Below are 22,028 nucleotides of genomic sequence, written 5' to 3'. Positions count from 1 at the left end.
ATAAGGCGTTCAAAAGGGTTGCACCGGCACCTGACGTCGGGGCTCATGCGGACGTTAAACATCCTATATGCGAGCCGCCCCATTGTCCTCGCAACTACACATAAAAAAAAAAAAAAAAAAACACATGTGAGAGGCTCTCAGGAGCACTGCAGTTGGCACACTGGTCATTGGGTACAATACCCCATCTGGCAAGGCGCTGTCTCGTGGGGAGGGCGCTTCAGCGCCTAAGCCAGTAGTAGAGGGAATTTATTGTCTTCCACACACATAGGTACTTGTATATACACACAAAAGCACTGTAGTACATACATGGGAGGACAACGAAAAGTGCAATCATCTCCCTAACTAGCAACAATCACATATTAATAGTCATTCTGTGTTCATCAATACCCACAGAACACAAGCTCGCAAGCATCAACAACACCAAAACAAAGCCCAGTACTGACCGAAACGCACATTCAATGTCAATTCTAACCCTATTGCCAACCTTCTCGTATTCTACTGTACCGTGCAAAACCCACCTATAATGACGGACTGATCCAATTAGAGCGCAATTCTGATTTCTAAAAGTTCCTCTAGAATCGCGGGTCGCATACTATAGGTGTTGCATTGCATTCGACACAACTCGAAACGCTATTAATGTTATCGAACTATGGTGAAAACATTTCACGAGATTACGACGAAGAAAAAAAAAAACTATTGCTTCGAGTGTTTACGTTGAGCACAGTAAAACCTACCAAATACGGATTTATCATTTCGACTTGTTCTCGTAACTACACATTTGAAAAAAATTAGCTGTGGCTAAGCTCTGGTTAAGCCTGAGTGATTGCGAAAGCAATCTGGCAAGGCACTGTCTCGTGGGGAGGATGCCCCAGCGCCTTAGCCACACAAAGAGAAATGATTGGTATACATACCTACATACAAAAACACACTTGCTCGGGCGGAAGTGCAGCGCGCCTCAGTGAGGCACCTGCGACGCCACAACACAAACAGAACCACAGTGAACACAAGGTGTTCAAAAGGGTTGAGCCGGCGCCTGACGCCGGGGTTCATGCGGACGTTAAACATCCTATATGCGAGCCGCCACATTGCTCAACTACACATCAATAGTAGAGGGAATTGTCTTCCACACACATAGGTACTTGTATATACACACAAAAGCACTGTAGTACATACATGGGAGGACAACGAAAGGTGCGATATTCTCCTTAACTGGCAACAATCACATATTAATAGTCATTCCGTGTTCATCAATACCCACAGAACGCAAGCTTCGAAGTATCAATAACACCAAAACAAAGCCGAAAACTCCGCGGGTGGTCACAGCAAGCCATGCAAAAAGACGCACCTAGACAAAATGGCGCTGCTTAAATTCTTTCTGTATTTCTTATTTAAAGAGCAGTTCTGTAAGGCAGACTCATACTGTCCCATGGTTTATCTTGCGACGAACATAGTTGTTATCTTAAACTTTAGTGAACACAATTGCAAGCATATTAAACGTTTTAAGAAGCGGGCTAGAAACATTTGCTGCTTTACACGAATTGGCTCTTGCAACCTGACAACCAACACACCAACCTGGGCCTCGTAACACTGGTAGAAGAGGCGGTCCGCCAGCGCCACACGGTTCATTAGGAGCGTGAACTCACCACATTTCTTGATTTATTGGCGTCGCTGCAACCTGCTAATGCCATAGTATATTTTCACTCCGAGAAATTCATGATGCTGGCCACCATAGTAAATCAAAGTAAATCAATATAGCAACATGATTAGTTATTGATTTGTGACGACTCTGATATATACCTAAGATGGCTGCTAGTTGATAATGTCACCATAAATCTATGATGATGTCCAAAAAAGTAAGTCAATAGCGATCAATTTGGTGATTGATTGGTGATATATATATATATATATATATATATATATATATATATATATATATATATATATATATATATATATATATATATATATATATATATATATATATATATATAAAAGTGAAAAATTGCTTCATACTGTTTCCAAGTTTATTTGTAGTCGACGTTTCGGCAGGAGCCCTAAAGGCAGGGCTCCTGCCGAAACGTCGACTACAAATAAACTTGGAAACAGTATGAAGCAATTTTTCACTTTTATGTAACCTCTAGCAACCAAGTACGTCTATTTACTTATGCTATATATATATATATATATAGAATTACGTCCCACCGACATCTATTCAACGTAGCAAGGATGGCGCGACGGACGCAACCGATGTATTAAGCTCTCTACTGTGAGTAATTTTAGTTAGCATGATCAGCTGATTACTGAAAGCAGTTTTATTCCAGCAAACAATTTTCTTGCGTATGCAATTTAGTTTATATACTGTATTGTATACTCAACAAACCATATGGCTTTATTGACTTCCATTTTGCTGTATTTTAATTTTACTGACGCACCCGGCACTTCTGTTACTGAAGTTTTCGGGAGTGGCAATACGCGTCGGGGTGTCATCGTGCCACGTGGCCGTTGCTTATCAACTGGTTGGTTTGTGGGGTTTAACGTCTCAAAGCGACTCAGGCTATGAGAGACGCCGTAGTGGAGGATTCCGAAAACTTCGACCACCTGGGGTTTTTTAGCGTGCACTGACATCGCACAGCACACGGGCACCTTGCTTTTAGCCTCCATCGAAAAGCGGCCGCCGAGCCGTGGATTCGATCCCGCGTCCTTGGGAACAGTAGTCGAGCACCATAACCACTGCGCCACCCCGGCGGTGTTGCTTATCAACTGTCACGCGGTACAGACTAACGTTCTTAGAAGAAGAAGCAAAAAGAAAAGATGAAGTAGAAGAAGTAAAAGACGAGAAGTCAAAGAAGACAAATTGGAGCGAAAAGAAAAAGGAGAAGAAGGAGAAAAAGAAGGCGACGAAGAAGAAGAAGGTAACTCGGTAGTTGGTAGAAGCCAACGACAACAGCGAGTTGCTAGAAGAGAAGGTTCGTTCGAACGTTGTGATGGCGGTAGAATAAATCCAGGTGTTCGCAGAAAAATCCGTTGCAACACTCAAAGCTTTCGCTCTATCACTAGGCTGAAGCTATGCTTAAACCCCCACAAATTTAAAGAGCATAAGCTCCTACTTCTCACATTTGGGGTGGAGAGGAGGAAACTGCTTTGGACTTGAAGTTTGGCGATTTCTGTCGGTTTCTCGAGGGCTTCCCAATTCGAAACACATCATCACCGACTCGCGAGGGGCAGTCGGAAATATAGGCTGGGATGGGCTCCCCCGCTTGCCCGGCGTATATTGCAATCTAGCTGCCGATACATAGACCCAACTCCGCATAATCTCATTTGGGCACCCGGTCACCAGGGACTCAGGGGAAACGAACAGGCCGATCAGGCCGCCCGCGCACTCTCTCCCCGGGCTATCTCCTTGTCCTTGGAAGCCTACTCCCAATCAGACAATCTGGCCCTTACATTCAAAGACATCACCGATTACTACAAGGAGGAGCACAGGCGCTACCCGGCCCCTTGTAAGGGACTGGATCGCGCTGACGAGCGCCTCCTCATCAAAATTTTTACCAATACAGTACTGTGCCCGGCGGTGCTTAAACACTTCAACCCGTCCTTTGATGGTGCGTGCCAGTACTGTGGGAAGGTGGCAGACACCTTTCACATGATCTGGGCGTGCCAGTCAAACCCATCCATTCCCCCCAACCCCAATCCAACTAGAGAGGACTGGGAGGCGGCCCTGCTCGGCTGTCAAGACCTCAAGGCTCAAAAGGCCTTGGTTCAACGGACGCGGGCGGCGTTGCTTGCCAATGGGGCCCCGGAATAGGGGTTCCACCTAGTATTGTGAGGAGGAGACCGATACGTCTCTAACCCAAACACCTCTGTAATCATTTAATTGTTATTTATAAATGTTTTAACCACCACCATCACCCTCCCCCCCTCCCCTCTCCTCTGTGGTGGAATGGTTAAGGTGCCACACAAGTGTACTGGAGGCCCCTTGTACAATCCCGACCGCTGGCGGGTGCGTTTTTGTGTAGGTGAGACGACCAGGCATCCGAGGACTGTTCGATATCAGTGCACGATAAATATCCCCAGGTGGTCGAAATTAATCAGACCCCTCCATTACGGCTCATCTTTCTCTTACTCCGCTTTCACTCCAACCTTCCTCCTTTCCCTTACGGTGCTGTAGAGGTGCCCATAGAAACAAGTTTGACAGATACTGTGCCCCGCCGGGGTGGTGCAGTGGTAAGACGCCCGACTACTGTGCCGGAGTTCCCGGGTTCGAACCCGACCGCGGCGGCTGCGTTTCGATGGAGGCGAAACGAAGTGGCGTCCGTGTGCTGTGCGATGTCAGCGCACGTTAAAGATCCCCAGGTGGTCGAAATTACTCCGTAGCCCTCCAATACGGCTCCTATTTCTCTCTATCCACTTTCACTCCCACCTTCCTCCCGTCCCTTACGGCGCGGTTCGGGTGTCCACAGAGCAAGTGTGACAGTTACTGCGCCTTTCCCTTCCCGTGAACCAATTATTATTATTATTATTATACTGTACCTTTTCTTTCCTGTGAACTTAATAATAATATTATTATTATTACTAAGCAGCAGTGCTGATTGTGGTGGTATGCCACTTTAGTAGTTAGGTTCGGATCTTTGCTGAACTGTTCATTGGGTTAATGCACACAAAATTTTTTTTGTTTTAATTATTTCTAAGCGAGTCAAACTTTAAAATTTGGAGGACGCTTAAGCTTCGCCTTCAAGAGTGGAACGCGATAGCGTTATTGCACCTCATCGAGAAAACTTACTAAACGCAAGAGTATTGGGGCATCCTCGCACCGGTACCCGCGCGGCCCGAAGGGGAGAAGCGGTGAGCGAAGATAGTGATCTAAAGAAAGGAAAGACGCTTGATTCTACAACCTGTGAGGGTGCACGGCGAAACGTCAGGGGCGAGTGGCGCGCCACGTGTCGGGGCAGCGCCGCACATTGCGAGGAGGGGTTATTCTGTGTTTGCCGCAAGATGGCTCTGCATGTGCGCAGAGCGCAGAAGAAATCTAGCGGAAACGTACTTCGCTACTCGTGTAACTGCGACTTCTGTAAGTAACATGCTCATAATTACCGATATACACTGCAGTATAACGTTCTACGGCATGTTTCTAAGGCAACACCGCATTCACTAGAAGCGCTTTTGTACCGCTTTCAAGCTTCGAACTCGTGGCTGAGTGAGGCAATAAAGAAAAAAAAAAAACTCGTGGCTGAGTGGTAGCGTCTCCGTCTCACACTCCGGACACCCTGCTTCGATTCCCATCCAGACCATCTTGGAACTTGCTTTTTATTTATGAAGTGCATGTTTATTTATGAAGTGCATGCCGGGATTTATCGCTGACTGGACGCCGATGACACCTGCTTTTCTGCGACACGAGCTCCTTAACGCTACCGCGTTAAAATGTGTGACGTATCCGCACCGATCACCTATGGTCATTGCACGTAGTTGTGTGTAACTTGCCGCAGCCATGGCGAAAATTGTTTAATCGGTTTAAACGAAAGGAAAAGCGCATGCGTCTGTCACACGTTTGAAGCGAAAAGCTTCACTACGTTAGTCAACACCGCGCTTCGCGTGAGCCGGCGTATGTCGGAGCACGAATGACATCAGGCAAGGCGCACAGGAAGAGAAAGGTGCAATATCTACCACACTTGTTTCTGTAGACACCTGAACCGCCCCATAAAGGAAGGGAGGAAGAGGGGAGTGAAAGTGAAAAGAGAGAAAGAGGAGCCGTAGTGGAGGGCTACAAAGTAATTTCGACCATCTGGGGATCTTTAACGTGCGCTGACAGGTGGCTGATTCTAACCCTGATGGGGCTGTGGGACAGATAGGTCACTGCCGCTTGCGGCGGGGGCTAGCCTGCCATCGAATTTTGTCTGTTGTAGGCCATCATTGCACACGTCACTGCTCCGGTGGTGAACGATGGCGGTTGCAGCGAGCGTCTTTCTCACTTCCTTTTCCTTTTTTTTTTGTTTTTGCTTCTGTCCGCACGGGAAGTGTTTAAATACATTGTTTGTTCTCTTTATTAAAATATTCTTGTGGGTGCTAGCGCAGACTGAGATGCCACTATATTCCGCCATCGCTAGCCTGCCGCATCTGACCAGTTTGTACTTACTGCCCTCGCAGTGATGGATGCGACAGGAAAATACCCGACAGGGTTACTCCAAGGGTCCCGCGCGGATCCAGGAGCCTTTGACGAGTGCATTGAAACAGTCGTCCGAGACAGCTTCGGCAATGACGTATCGCATGGCCAGTACTGCAGCCTGGTGATCTACATCAAGAACGCAACAGCCGTCGAAGGAATGATGGAGTCTGCCTTGGACATCATGCATCCAGCGGTGAGAACGCACCTTATGAGAAGCCGATGCGTTAAAGCAGACTAAGAACAGTGGATCCGGCTTGGAGCGATGCACTATGCCGAGCTACGAACTTAAGTCGTTGCGAAGGTTTTAAGAGGATCCATTTGTGCTAGAGATTGAAACCACTGATGATGTAGATGAGTTGTAACTGTGGTTGTAGAGGAATAAGGCAGAGCACCAAGACTGCAAACTAGTCTATAGAACATGGTTAGGCATATAAAACGTTTTGGCATAGGTTAGATGCCTTGAATAAGTACTTGACAGTGAATCAAAGGGTGGGAACAGACAACTACTCTTCAATATTCGCACTCTAATTCAGGCGTAGTTTCTGGGCTGGATTTATAAGAATACGCCTACATAACAGGAGCCATGATAGTATTGCCGGATAATATTTCGACGCGTTGCAAATGCAGTAATACTTGTAGCTGATGTAATAAGACACGATATCAGGTTAGAGTGCCAAGACCAGTGGATGCAATGACAAGCTTAGTAGGAAAGGAAATCACTACAGCCACAGTTGACAGCCGTTCAGCGTCTTCGATTCGGGTGCTCGACATAACAGTTTCGTATACCGCTACTCCGGACTCAGGTTAGCAGAAGTCATGTGGGTCAAGGACACTTCTCAATTTAAAGTGTGCGAGCTATCGAAGATCACAAATAATAAAGAAAGCTTTGTGTAAAAGGTAAAGACCAGCCTCCACTCACTCTTCATATATTCTTGGCGGAACTATAGAGTGATTCTATGTGTAAGGTGATATATTTAGATTGAACAGATGAAAATATATATAAGGGCAGAATAAATGAAGACATATTCTTCCTAAAGTGACGCATACATTTTTATGGGGATATACGTGTCACATAATATATCAGTTGGACAGATAGCTTTATTAACTGCATTAATATCTTGTGCGTAAACTTAAAGGCGAATGAATAAGCAATTTGAAATGGAACAGAGCCCAGTAAAATGTGGTAACAAAATTTGAATGAATACCTTTCACACACACACACATAGGCAAGCGATAGAGGAAGCTGCAATTAATAACATTTTGTTAAAATCCAATAAGAGCTTGATTTTCGAGGGATGGGTATTTTGGCGAACAGAAAACCAAGAGTATGTTAGGAAAACCGTTTCCAATGAAATCAAAATTTCACCATGAGGTGGCTTAACACCAAGGGCAGAAATGTTAATTATGAGCCCCGCTCAGCTTTGATGGGCATTCTTTGCGCAAGCCATAGGTCCTTTTAGAGCAGTGGAGCTCATCATAAGGTTGATGAGGCTGACGGTGACGATGCGACCATTGGCAGATATTTATTTTCCGCCTGCTGATGTATTAGTGTCTGCTCTACGGGGTTACAGTCTAGGCCACTCTTGCCCTAAAAACGTACAAACCCTAATGCCTTCTGGTCCACCGGTGGGAATCTTGGCCTTGGCACCTTCATTAAAGTTCTGGATGACCGTATGTGATTTCAAGCGAAGAGGAAGCCCCTGAAGTGCGTGTGGTTGCATTTCTCCGACGTACAAGTCCCGTCTTCTTTTGTCTAGAATTTTAGTGGCGGCAAATGAAACCCAATACCTTGCTGCTAGAGGTCTTAAATATGCACCAAGCTATTGGAAAAATATCTATAGATTACGCGGATAGCCTTGTCGATGATGTGGTTGAACGATGCGATGTCAGGTGTCATTTACGACTCCTGGCGCAATGACATCTAGCCTAACAGTGTGACTGGGATTTCTGTTTTCTCTTAAAGCGAATTTGCATTTTGCTGCTTCAGTGTGCATTTGTGTTTTATTTGTGTATAGAAGTGCATCAAGACATTAACCCCAATATCATCTGGGTCGAATAAGCAAGTTTACCACATTGAGATAGACAAGAGAGAGGCTTTCTATGCTGGCAAAATCAATCTGGAGCTTTCCGAAGAAGAAAGCTTGAACCATATTACCTTTGAAATGCACAGCACAAAGAGTGGAACTGCACATTCCGGACAACTTTAATCAGGATCATATTTTTCCAACCGTATGTTTCACAATTTTGTGACCGTCACTTGCAGCGAAAAGCGCATCTAAGGGATAGACAGCTGAACACTTTCAACAATCATTGCAGTTGGGGCTCTTCAACCTGTCGCATGATTAGCGTGGGCTTCTTTTTTTATCTAGATTCGCTACTACAAACGACACTTTACATACATGGAAATTCCAATTCTCCGGCTTGGCATCTGCTTTCTAGACGACTGCAACAAACAAGATCTACAAAACATGTTGGATTCAGGTATGTGTCTCTAGACCTTGTAAACCAATCTTGTAAACCAAGCATAATGTCAGAGGACTTGCGTGCATTGTACTGGACCTCCTCTTTGTAGTGATTTGCCGGAGACCGTGCGTTGCGCTTCTTAGGTGATTTTTCATGAGGTAGAAAGAGGCTATCGGGGCAGAAATGAAACCATTATGTGTGGAAATATTAGTCGTATGCAATCAGAATAAAACGACACAATAAGGTTAGCGTAAATCTACAAAATACGCATTTAAGCCTGGCTAGCATTACTTCTTGAATGCCCGAATAAATAATGCAAATGAAACAAAATATTGCTCGGACCTATGTAAACTCGGTTGAAATGTTTCAGTATTTTTAACCTGATAGTGGATGTGGCAATATCAGAGTGTAACTTTGCAATGCGATGACTTTTCTGAGAGCAGGGAAGGAGGTGGAAATAAAGTATGTTACTTTTTTTTCAAGATGATAGATACAGAAGAATATTTATTGCTGCTCCGATCTTTAAGTAATACCTAGTATAATACGAAAAAATTAACTAAGTTCTACTATACTACAGACGAGCGACTTTCAGCAGCAGTTAGTTACGTTGAATTGAATTTGGCCTCCCCCCCCCCCCCCCCCCCCCCTTTTCTTTTCCTTTAAGGCTTTGTTACTTTACCTGAGACTCGCACGTGCGTGTCAGGAATGAATTCAAAATTCATCTCGCTTGGTTAGACTTTGGTTGTAGAATAGGATGCACTAAAGTAGCAGTGTGGGATAAGCGCACTGATTTCTAGACCGTACCGAAAGCACACATCACGAATGCCCAAGGATTTTTTTTTAGCCTGGGAAACGCATTACGCATAGCTTGAGCTTATCCAACCAACTTCACAAAGTTCGACACTAAAAAGCCTATATATTTTTCTTTGCAGTGAAACCTTCGATAATAGACCTTGTTGTCACAAACTGCGCTACGGCGGAACCTGTACCATGGAGTACTACACAGAAAGCAATCGTGTAAGTGGTTCAACTCATTTCTTGAGAAGCGAAAGGCATTTTTTTCTTAGAATTGCTCTGTACAACTGCTAATTACTTCCGCCTTCATACTCTTGGGGCGCAAGGCAGTTTTTAATAACGTTTTTCTGGTCTAGTTTTCATTCATGTACAACTTTCTGTGGCGTTGCTGATTGGAAGATCAAACATTAGATTTGGAATTTTTTCCACATTTAAACCCTTAATGCGTGAAAACGTGTTAGACATACTCTATGTTTGGTATAAAAGATATGGCATCGCAAAATAAAGGCTCACAAAAGACAAATGTTGCTTCCGCGTCACCAGTAGCCGCTACATATCTTAAAATGGTTTATAATAAGCTCCGATACTAATTTACACCACTAACATTTGTGCTTCGCGCAAGACGAACATTACAAAATAATATAGGTAAGCAGCTAAAGACCGGCCCTAGTGAAACATCTAAATACTCACGCTGACCGCAGCTGCTTAGTGCAGCTGTGTTATTCCTCCAGTTAATGGAGGCACATATTTTCAAAGACGAATGACAGCACATTCATCTCAAACTGCTTCACCTCTTCAGTATTTTTGATACCGTTTGTTACTTAAACTCTTTCGTTTTTAAAGCAGAACGAGATGCTCTTGTTCAGCAGTATAAATTGAGCACATTTAATCTGAACTGTGCATTTCATGCATTATCATTTTCCTTAGCCAGTGTTAAGCCGACTTCATGCTAGAGTAGCTTTTTACCAACAAAAAGGCACCAGATGTTGATTTCACAGGTTTATTATTATATCAAAGCAGCGCCACTAAGTACCAAAGGCATGTAACGGGCTATCTAGATTTTGTACTGTTGTACAAAAGTACGGATAAAGAGGGCATTTTTATATTTCATGCTAAACGACATAAAATATGCAGGGTGTAAAGTGCACTTTTATCTTAGCGACCGCATAAATCAGAAATAGATTGATAGTCGATAGTATTTAAAGTCTTAAAAGAGAAACAAAACTATTCTTTCTCAAGAAACATTGCAGCTCTCTCCCTCTCTCAGTGATTCTGCGTTGTTCTACGTCCAGAATATTTTTAGGCCTCCTAGGTGTTGCCATCGCGACTGCCACCGGGATCGACCTCTTCATGCCTGTACAACCAAAGAGTGATCCAAAACAGAGTAAGCGGATCAACCTCTTATTTTTAAAACCGAAATTGTAAATAAATATGCGGCAGTATGTTTTTCCTCCTTGCCCTTTTTACCGTCTCTCCCAAATCTTGGCGTCCTTATTGCAGACTAAACATATCAGTGCGACCCAGAATTGCGGCAAAACAACAGAAGTTTAGGTGTATAAACTAAGGCGAGGAGCTTTTCTGCTAAAAAAATAAAGCGCGTCTTGAGGGGACAGCATAAAAATTGGTCTCAGACTTCAGCAAAGTAAATAAACTGAACCACTTAGCAGAATTGTAGCTCATAGAGCTTATACCACTGTAGGTTATAACAACAATGTATAATTTCTGCTTTCATGTCGCCATCAGTACGAGAGATGAATGTCTAATGCCTCGATTGCACCTTTACTTATTAATGGTCAGAGCTCCGATGAATTAACGATATTATTACAGGACGGCAAGCCAGTGGAGAGAGAACATGACAAATGGCGATGAAATGATTTTAATGCAGGAATGCATTTAACGGCTACATATTCAGCTCCCATTCTGTGTTGTTCTTGCGACTGAAGGAAGAAGGAAAAGAAAATGCACGGAGCTGCTACTGGCTCTGCAGCTGAGCCACCTTCGAAGCCTCGTGCGGACAGAAGAGAAAATAAAGAAGAAAGAAAAACAGAGACAGAAAGATGCGCGTCGCAACAGCCTTCTTCCACCACCGAAGCGGTAGCTGGTGCAACGACGGCCTACAACCGATCGAAATATAGTGGGAGGCTAGCCCCACCGCTAGCGTCGCTGATTTACCTGTCCCAGCCCCGTAAAGCCAGGAGCAGCCCATTCTCTGCCATGGTTCCGTCCCCCAGGGCAGATGGACATTCATATGTGGCACGGTTAATATCAGAAAATGTTCAGAAAATCTCGTGTGCTTTTGGAGTAAGTCTTAATTCGAAGTAATGTCAGGTGAAAAATTACTAACTGTAATAGTCTTTTTAATTTACTACCAGCAATAATGACGTTGCGCAGGTACAAGATTGTTAGTATAGTACGCTTCCAGTCTAGTGCCAAGAATTGCCGCTAGCGGCCACCTATTCGCCATGTGGCGCCACACTAGAGTGCCTAGAACACAATTTTGGTCGGATCGGGGAGACGACACTAGATGGCACAATTTGCCCAAAAGTTGCCATATCCTCTGCTAATCAGATCTTCGTGCTAGAACTGCAATTTTGTTTTTCTCTTTGACATCCCACTCGTCAACTGCCACCTATGTAGCTATACCGCTATGAGCAATGGTTACCGTCAATAACCCACTTCAAGTCTTTACCAGAAGTGGATCTTGTAGTGATTACAACTTTGCACGGCATGTCGATGTGCATGGGATCCTGTGCGGTTACAGAGGATCCCATGCGTGATTTAAACTAAGTTTCCTCGCTATCTTTACTCCGTTTATGCCGTCAGAACATGGCCTAGCACGCATGCATTCTTGCTGTGGAGTAATCTCGGAGTAGATCGAATTAGGTCGCCAATATATAGTACTGGGTCTAGAGCGACCGCTCCTGTTCATACCACTGCCCACTTTTAGCATTACTCGCTTCTTAGTATTAGAAGATGTCGGGTAACATGTCGCCAAGAGGTGATAGGCGGGGCTTAGGGGCGTATCGAACGACATGTGTAGGGGGATGCCTTCATATGTAGCGGCGTACAATCATCGGTGTGGTCTTCCGGTCGGGTCTCTCCTTCATCGCGCCTTGTATTCGGGTCACGGGAGGGGAAGGTAGGGTCTGGCAGGCTGAAAACAGCTGGGAGATGTGCACCAGGAACCAGCTGCGGCGTTTTAAGCGGACGCAGGATGGCGAAGCTCCAATGCCAGGTTAAGAAGGTATGCAGGTACCACACAATCTTCACCAAATGTTACGGAACAGCAAGATGCATAGTGAAAAGGGAACGTGACCGACGGCGATGAGTTAAGTTTTATTGCGAAAGCAAAAAACATCAGTGCTACGCCAGGTCTAACCGTTCGTCGCTGTGTGCCTTATCCGTGGCCCCAGAGCCGGCGCTGCGCCTAACAGATGAAGGAGGAAAAGAAGAAAAACGCTCGGTCACCCACCGCTCATGCTTTCACTCAATATTCGGTTCAGCAGCGGTGAACCCTTGTAATGTTTTCATAGCGGGACTGGTGCGAGCGCTCCTTCTTTTTTTTCTTGGCGCTCTGCTGCCCACGCTACTGCCCATTTCTTTGTCTTCCTCGTCCATATATTTCTTATGCCGGAGCCTCGGGAGGTGTCACGTATTGTTCGTTCACATGTTCACTAAGTACCTGAGACCGTGATATGCCCTCCATAACTACTAGAGGGAGAGAGGGAGAGAGAAAAACAACTTTATTTTAAAGATTGGAAGATCATGGACGACTATAATTTAGTACGACTGCCATACAGGCGTGACCTCCAGGCCCTAGTTAACCAGGCTGCCTGTGTTGTTTTTTCGAGCTTAAACAGCAGTTGCTTACTGCTATAGACTCCACGCTGTATTTAGTAAAGCTTTTTGCCAAACATCGACTAGACGGACGGCGTATGCGCGCCCGAAAATACGAGAATGTAGCTACAAGTACTGCACACCATTAGTTCCGATAATTTGCGTATACCAGGAAATTGTTGTATATAATGCTGATATTACCGTACGTTGGTTTTCGATTCACTGAGCACAATTTAGTTTTATAGTGGGAAAAAACGTAGTTTATTTCAGCTGGCCGCCATTATATACTGCTTTCAGATAAAATAATTAAGAAATAAGCGAGGTACTTTCTGCGTTTTTGCGCGAGAGCCAGCAGGCTGTGACATGGTGATCTCGTTCCCTGCAAAGCCCCAGGTCTTTCTTCACACCTTCGACACCGGTTGATCTTTGCTTCTTGGTGTAGTTTAAAAAAAAAAAAACGAAAAATGCAGTCATGCTATTGCGCAATTCAGCAAGCGTTTAAGAATAAGAGAAGTAAGAATTAGAAGGGTTCAAAGCTCCTGAACCGAATATAGAGCGAAAAAATCCCCTGCGGGTGACCCATGCGTTCTTTTTCTTCTTGCTTTATTTATTTTTTCTTTATTTAGAACATACTGCAGTCAATATAGACCAAGCAGGAGGGCAATACAGGACAAAAGAAAATGCATTTCAGCGCCACCATCGGCAAGAAAAATATAAAATGAACAGGGTACAATGCAAACATATGATGGGGGAAAAAAAATTGAATCAGCAAATAGGGAAGCAAAAAATCAAAGCAGGGCTTTTCGTACACCTTCTTCAAAAACTGTTACATTATTAGCGGAGAAAACATCTTTTGGAAGTGCATTCCACTGGGAGACAGTGCGCGGAGTCGTGTGACTTCATGCCGCCCTACTAGAGGAGTACTGCTACCCTGAAACACGGACACGGAAACGGACACGACACACAGCGACGAGCGGTTAGACCTGGAGTATTATAGCTTTCGCAATGAGAACGCATGGAGGTTAACAAGGCCAGGAGCATTTTTCTAGCTTATACGTGCTGAGAAGGTTGAAGGAAGCGAATGAAGGATAAAAAAATGAATGATCAGAACAGGGAGGAAAATAAGAACGTGTGTGGAAACATTTAGACTGCACACAGAGCGTCAGCAGTGTGCAGGCGAGGTCTGTGTTCTTGAAATTTTTCAAGAGAGCTTCGATGGCTCTCTTCAGAGACAAAACAAAAAGTAGAGCCAGACACGATGGTTGTGGCTTCCCTCAGCTTACGGGCGTATAAACGCTCAAGCTATTATCCAGAAATACTCGTTAACTCCCAAACCGAGCGCAGTCTCATCTGAGGTGCAGAATTCTCTCCTCGCACCAGCAGTACTCCCATGTTTTAGAGTATGCTATTCTGAAGTCGTCGGAGTAAGCATTCGTAAAAAAAACGTGCCAGCTACAACATTTGCTACAACAACCACGCATCGCAACGGGAGAGAAAGTGCCAGCTACAACAGTTGCTACAACAACCACGCATCGCAACGGGAGAGACCGGATGGTAGCTTTATTTGGAGAAAAAAGCTGTGATTGTGCAAACTGCGACCACGCATGCCGTAGATGTTACTTTGTGGAACGCAGTCGTACGTATTGCGCCATGTCGATGGTTTCAAGTGAACGCGGGGCGCAATTGTTCGGACGAGCAATACTGTCAGCTGAGTCGTGGCCGACAATAGCACTGCGCCTTGCTGCCACTGAAAACTCCTGTCATGGGCATGTCCCAATCAAACGTTTTTTTTTATCTCTCAATTAACAAAGTTGCTCTAGCTCTAAAGTATTGTTTTCAGTGTTCGTTTAGAGCAGTCCCTGGTAATTCTGAATATAACTCCGCGCCACTCCATTCGACACTATAGCCAAACGGGCAAGTTTGTGGAACATATTCAATGGAAAAACAGAGTGATAGACAAACACCGCTTTATTGTATATGAAAATTGCAAAATTTATTTGCTGCGCTTTTACGTTTAGTCGTAAACGAGTAACGGTCATAATAATTAGTTCAAAACGTAGCAAAGAACAGCACCTTTAAATTATAAGGCAATAACAGGAAAAAAATATCACACTACTATCTGAGCATGTACTGCAACGTTTTGCCATTATTTTCTCATAGAAACAAGCTAACAATAGAACCAATAGAAACATACTTACGCAGAGCTCGTGATTCACATTACCGGTACCATAAGCATGACAGAAAAGCAATTGTCAAAGGTCAAACCATGAATAATTGTCCATTTGTATTTGCTTCTCATGGCTGTCAATAGCGAAACTGAGACTCTGTGCTAACGTAATGGTGTGTTTGTTTTCCAGGCAGTTTGGTTAAGTTCATGAAGGCGTTCTCGGCGGCATCTAACACACGCCATCTGATGAGGGCAGCCAGCAGGGCTGATGCCGAACGCTACGCTCTGCAGTTTTTCCACGGCCTACGAATCTTCAGCTTAGGCCATGTAGTTCTTGGTCATTGCTTCATGACCGTATCGGACAGCGTGTGTAAGTATATACCACCTTCTTTTTGTATTCTTTTGATATCTCATTCGCACGCATTCAATTTGAAATCCCTTTAGTCATTGCCGCAGCGTTGTTTTGAAGGCTATGACATAAGGAAGTCCTGCGCTCAGCCTCATCCCATGGAATGGACAGAAGTTCAATGCCTAGGGCGTCGTAAAAGTGACATCAAGGATTTAGAAAATTCTCTTGAAAAGGCAAGCTTTAAGCCTGAATTCGGAGTGTGCAGTGTGCAAAGGAATAAAGGAAAGCGTGTCCAGAATGTACCTAGTGTAATGTTTTCAACACGAGTTGCTAGTGATCGCAATATTTTCCCATATCGCAAGAGTGTGCTAGAGGAATCAGTATAATAGCAGTTCCTCTCTGTGAATGTGAGTAGATTCTGCCATTTATTCCAAAAACACACCCTGCCCTGCTCGTTTTTTTAAGGGAGCCTTAACTAGTCGGTGCGAGCTCAGGACAATAATGAAAAGCAATATTTTATTCATGGAAATGTTAGAGCATGTAATTTTTGTTATAGTATTGCCAAGTTATGTCATATTTAAAACTAATATAAAACGTGGGACAGCCGAAAGATTGCAATGAGATCAAGGAAGTGGATATCACCTAAATAAAGGTTGTTTGGTTTACGGGGTTTAACGTCCTAAAAGTTCTCAGGCTATGCGAGGCGCCGTAGTAGAGGGCTTTGGTAATTTCAATAACCTGGGTTTCTTCAACGTGCCCTGACATCGCATACATGCAAAGGTCGCCTTCCTTACCGCCTCTTCGAAAAGTTTGCATCGCGGCCAAGATTTCATCCAGGGTTCTGGGGTTGAGAAGTCGAGCGGGGTAACCACTGAGGCACCGCGGCGGGCCTAGAAAAACAGACTATAGTAAAGGGTCATGGGCAGGATCTTTACTTCGAAGCTAAAAGATATGAGTAAAGATTAACAGACTAGTTTCCAAGACAGGGCAATCGTAGCAGAAGGAGGAGGGGGGTGTCACAAACATAGATAGGAATCAGAGTTAGGCATCGCGAGATAATAAAATGACGAATCTGCCATGACACAGATTCGGGAGAGGCCTTTCCAGTAGGGGGCTTGGTTACGCTGATGATGATCAGTCGTGCTCAACTAGGGTGGAGTAACAATCATTGAGCCGATTTTCCCAAAACGCGTGCCAACCAGGTCTCTTTCCCATTCGGTGTACATAAGGTTATACCCTAGCTAATTGTTACCCATGCTATACCCATGCGGTGCTTATTTGAATACAATCAAAACTCGATCTAACGAAACCCGATTTAACGAAAGTCCCGATTTAACGAAAGTCTCGATTTAATGAAGACATCCCAATTCCCTCTTAGACTCTCATATGCTCCAATGCTTTGAGTAACTCGATATAACGAAATTGATTTCGCTATCCATCCCGTTTTAACGAAGGTTCTGCTGAAAATTGAAGGCGTAAAAGTCAATTTTGGTCTATTTTGCATAAAAATCTCAAGAATGTATTGACTGCGAGCCAACGGTAACATTGTGTGGTAAATACATCCCGCTTTTACTAAACTTCGCGGAGCGAAACGCGAGTTATAGTGATTTTAATTCACGACATTTTGTCAGTGGTAGAAAGCCGGCCCGTCGACCGCGTAGTTGGCAGCGCTGCCGCATACGAAAACCGGTGCAAATCATGGTTGCCCTTAATCTGCTGCGACAGTTTTCCAGAACACATGAGGGAAGAACGCACGAAACCTCCGAGCAGATGTTGCTTACAAACCGCAAGCAAGCAAAGGTCAGTGACGTCTTTGCTGGGAAAAAAATTTGATCCCCTTGCCAATGTAAAAATTTCGTTCGTACTTTCCATGCGCGCTGTAGGTGTCGGTGGTTGCGCGGGTCGCATTTTCATTGCAGCAACATAGCATTGTGGACAAACTGCTATTGCACTTAAAGATTACGTAACAGTGCAGCTTCTTTGGGCCTTCTTTTAGGTTGGCTATTACATGCTTTCAAAATACGATTTCATTTTCAGCGCCTCAACTCTTTGCAAATATGAAGCCGCGATACTTCCTTGATGCCGTCACACCATATATTAATTGGTTGTATCCGATTAACTGACCGAGGAATCCCTCCCTCTACTTAACGGAGTTCCCAATTTAACAAAATATTTCGCGGCTCCCTTCAACTTCGTTAAATCGAGTTTGAACTGTATAATGATGCGGGTACTATAGGTAAGTAAAGTATTTGGAATTTGGATGGCAAAACGCTACAAATCGAAACACATATTTTATGATAATTCAAGCACTTTACATGTATACGCGATTGGATCACATTTAAGGGGAAATATTGGTTTGTTGGTTTGTGGTTTGTGGGTTTTAACGTCCAAAAGCGACTTATACTATTAGAGACGCCATAGTGAAGGACTGCGGTAATTTCGACCACCTGGGGTTCTTTAACGTCCACTGACATCACACAGCACACGGGCGCCTTGATTTTCGCCTCCACCGAAAAGCTGCAAGACGTTACAAACTTTGCCTACTTAATATCAAATGAATTCTGAATATCTCTTGTTTTTATGAAGAAATATGTCCTCGTTTATACATAGCCATCACGGCTGTTAAAAATAACTTAGATGTTGCGTAGGCGCTTAGCCGTCGCATATCTGTTAGGCATTTACCCGCGATGACGCTTGCACATCTAAGTCTAACGTTTCTTTGATGAATTATATTCAATGAACAAAATATTAGTAAAAGAAGGTGTGCTAGGATTTCTGCTCAGCTGGACTCCAAGACATCTCCAGGCACTGATGAAATACGCAACACGTTTCTTAGGTCGTATGCTCAATTGTGGGGCAAGTTTTTAAAGGGCACTGTCCAGGGAAGGCCCTTTTAAGCAAAGGAGTCCAGTGTTTCGATCAGGTACCGGAGATAGTCTGTGCAAAATGCTACAGTGACACGCGCGCCGCAAAGCATCGAAAATACAATTCAAAGCTCTCTCATGCTCTCCTCCGGGAAGCCAGCTTCCCCGTTTCCTGCGCTGGCCCGACGGGCCACAGCAATGACGTACGTACCGCGAACGATGTCCATTGGTCCGTCTCGCTGACTGACGGGAGAAGGATGGGTGTCTACCGCTCGCAGCGCGCTTTTCCCTTACCACGGCCAGACTGAATCCAGCGGCGCGCTCCCTCGACCGTTTTTTTTTTTTCCGCGCACGCGGAGAGCCACGCCCCACCTCCCGCCAAACGCGGAGGAGGAAGGGGAATTTGTATTGCGGAGGCTAGATGACCTCGGGCAGGAGAGTGAAAAACCTTTGCGAGGGAACGGAAGGAGAGAGGCATGACAGAATCGGGTGAATGCGGTGGCTGTAACTGCGTTATTAGTTACTCTTTTCAAAAACATTTTGCGACCTTGCGTTCTAGGGGCGAAGTCTCACAGTCACCGGGGAAGAAAATATTTTCGACCGGAGGGTGGACAGTGGACCTTTAAATCTAATAGTTTTGAGGTCACTAGCGTGCTGAGAGTTCCTGACTAACCGCAACTTATCAAAATCACGGAAGCTCTCAAAAAACAAACAGGAAGTACCTTCTTCCTACAGGCCAAGTTTTCTTCTGTGCACAGAAATATAATTGCCAGAATATATAATCCGTAAATTCATAATGTTCTAGCAAAGAAATAAGCAAGCTCTTAATAACCCTCATCGGGTTCGGTAAGCATTTGGACAGTGCAGCAGTTCATCATTTCAATTGCTCATAACTTAGGTTCGGTTGGTTTGGTTTGTGGGGTTCAATTTCCAAAAGCGACTCAAGCTATTAGAGACGCCGTGGCGGAGGACTGAGAAAGTCTCGACCACATAGGGTTCTTTAGCACACGGGTGTGTTACTTTTCGCCTCAATCCAAAAGCAGGAGCCGCGGCCAAGTTTCGATCCCGCATCCTTGGGCACAGTAGTCAAGCGCCCTAACCACTGCACCACCACGACGGGGCGGCTCATAACTTAGTGTCGACATCAGAGAGCAATAAGCATGTTATTAATAATTTCTTCTTTATATAGAACTCGTTCAGCGGCATCTGCCATCGGAGGTTATAGCAGGCGTGAGACACTGTAATGAAATATCGGTTTCTTGTACTGACGTATTTATTTTAGAAAGATATCAAGGTGCAGTTTTGATTGTGTTCTTTTGGTTTTGTCGCGGTGTAATCTTGTATTCTGCAGCCACCAGTGTAAGGTTCTCTTTTTTTATCGATATTTATTGCCCCAGGGCATCAGTAGGGTATGAGATTATAGATGAATAAATGATTAAATGAATATGTCACTTGGACGCAGGGATCAGCCAACCTTTTTCCTTTCGTTCTCTTTTGTTTCTCGTGTATATAATTACATTACTTACAATGCACCATTTAAAACCCGAAAATTCGAAGACGATTGCATAGTTTATCAAGGAATTCTTAGCTCAAACTGCGAGCTACCTCCAGCGATTCACTATGTACGAACGCTTGGCCTTGACGAGTTAAAGCACCGCTCAGCGCTTGCCGGAGGGCCCGGCAGCCTCCCAAGGCGGCTAAATGTCACCAATGATCTCATGTAGTCAGTAGCAACGTCATCCGCAGGATAAGCCTCAAAGATCTCGATTGGACCCGTGCATATCGTGCTGCTTGATTTCGGGGTGGGCTGCTCGCGCAGACTGATGAAAGAGTCCGTCCTGGAGGAGCGCTCGAGCATTCGTGCTAAGCGCGCTGACGGGTGTGAATATCAAATAGACCTTATCAATTGCTGAAACGCTAGAAAACATGTTTAGATTCCACTTGTGACCAAGACATTAAACAGGGGTTAGTGTAAATGTGGAGAAACGCCTGGGAATAGTTCAAGCCTTGGTTCCCCTTTGTAGCGGGTAATCCTCGTTCTCTTAAACACAAAACCGCAACGAAACTGCAATAATAATAAAGGACCGTAGTGCAATGTTGGTCAAGAAAGAGGCTTTTGGCTAGCGAAATATTAGTACGCCAGATACGAGAACTATTAGTAGGGACATATCAGCGCATTTTGTTTGATCAAACTATCTTCGGACTTCCAATGTATCTACCATGTAATCAAACCTTGATTTACCGCCGCTATAGCTGTACGCTGCAAACAAGCGCAAAGTATGATTTTGTTAAGCGGGGGGCACTTTACGGCGGACGTTTTGTAAGCAAGCAGAGCGTCCTTTATGTATCGCTTCGCCAGCGGAGTTCTCCATATTACGGCCCCAATGTTTACACGGGCCAGCTTGAGACCAGACCACATTGTCCGTTTTATGACGTTAGAGAGGACAGTGTGCACATGTTTGCACAGTGTCCTCTTCCTGAAGCCCTTTTCCGTCGTGTAACTGATCTCTTCCAGCTTCCGGGTATATCGTATCAGACTGTGCGATACCTTAATCCGTTGCCAGGCGAAGTCGTTAACCAGTTCGTCCTCCTGCGAGTGGGTTCGCATTGAAAGTATGCCTGGCACGCTTCGCGGCCGTATAGTGCAGCATGATTCTGGACCTCCATGAAGTACCTGCAGAGGTACGAAAAGAGGTCTGGTTCCATCTGCAGGGGGAACGTCGCATTCTCTGCAAGCGGAGGTTGTCGGAGATTTGGTGTCGGCCGTCTGTTTTGTTTCGGGTACTGCTGGAACAATGTTTCAATACGATCCCATCGCAGAAAGCTGTCGCCCTTGGTGATACCTGCTGCGTGGTCGTGAAGGTTCAACGCCTCGTTGGCAGAATGCCACGATGGTGCAGCAGGCCGTCTTCGCGTTCGATGCAACCCAGTCCTGCGGGGAATCGCGCGGCAGACTCCACCAGACCCACTTCGTCTTGGGGGAGGAGGGGGGCGGGGAGCTGCTGGCGGTGTTGAACGAATGATGATCGGCTGATGAGTAATGTGAGACTATGGGGTCTTTTAGGGTGTCAAGTCCCCCTCCCCATCTGACAACGGTAGCGAGCTCACCAGAGTACTGCAGAATGAATTGCTCATATCGCCTATATGCATGTAGGTTCCACCTCGATCACTTGCACAACGTTGGCCAAATATCATGTAACACCAAAGTACTTCCCAATCTATTTATACCTCGTACGTCTGCGGACAGGAACAACCTTCCCTCTTCAGTGTTAACAATTTAAACTTTACCATTTTCGGATCCCCACTGTGCACTGGTTTGTCGACGCTTTTGAAAACGTGTCTCCTGCTCTATTACGTCGAGTTCATGTCAGTTGAACCATGTTCTCCTTGTTT

General features: G+C 44.9%; 1 protein-coding gene across 1 annotated transcript in view; it reads left to right on the top strand.

Annotated features, from left to right (window-relative positions):
• Window positions 1-22,028, top strand: part of LOC146178709 (nose resistant to fluoxetine protein 6-like) — a 55,395-nt gene that overhangs the window by 4,588 nt on the left and 28,779 nt on the right. The window contains exons 2-6 of the mRNA XM_084580016.1: window positions 6,142-6,353; window positions 8,530-8,641; window positions 9,556-9,640; window positions 10,711-10,802; window positions 15,613-15,792. Coding sequence (XP_084436142.1) covers window positions 6,142-6,353; window positions 8,530-8,641; window positions 9,556-9,640; window positions 10,711-10,802; window positions 15,613-15,792 — 681 coding nt within the window. The remainder of the gene's footprint in view (window positions 1-6,141; window positions 6,354-8,529; window positions 8,642-9,555; window positions 9,641-10,710; window positions 10,803-15,612; window positions 15,793-22,028) is intronic.

The sequence above is a fragment of the Amblyomma maculatum genome, chromosome 9 (assembly GCF_055883805.1).
Source record: "Amblyomma maculatum isolate TAMU_Amacu chromosome 9, ASM5588380v1, whole genome shotgun sequence".
NCBI classification, from domain to species: Eukaryota; Metazoa; Arthropoda; class Arachnida; order Ixodida; family Ixodidae; genus Amblyomma; species Amblyomma maculatum.
This window is presented reverse-complemented; position numbering and strand designations above follow the sequence as displayed.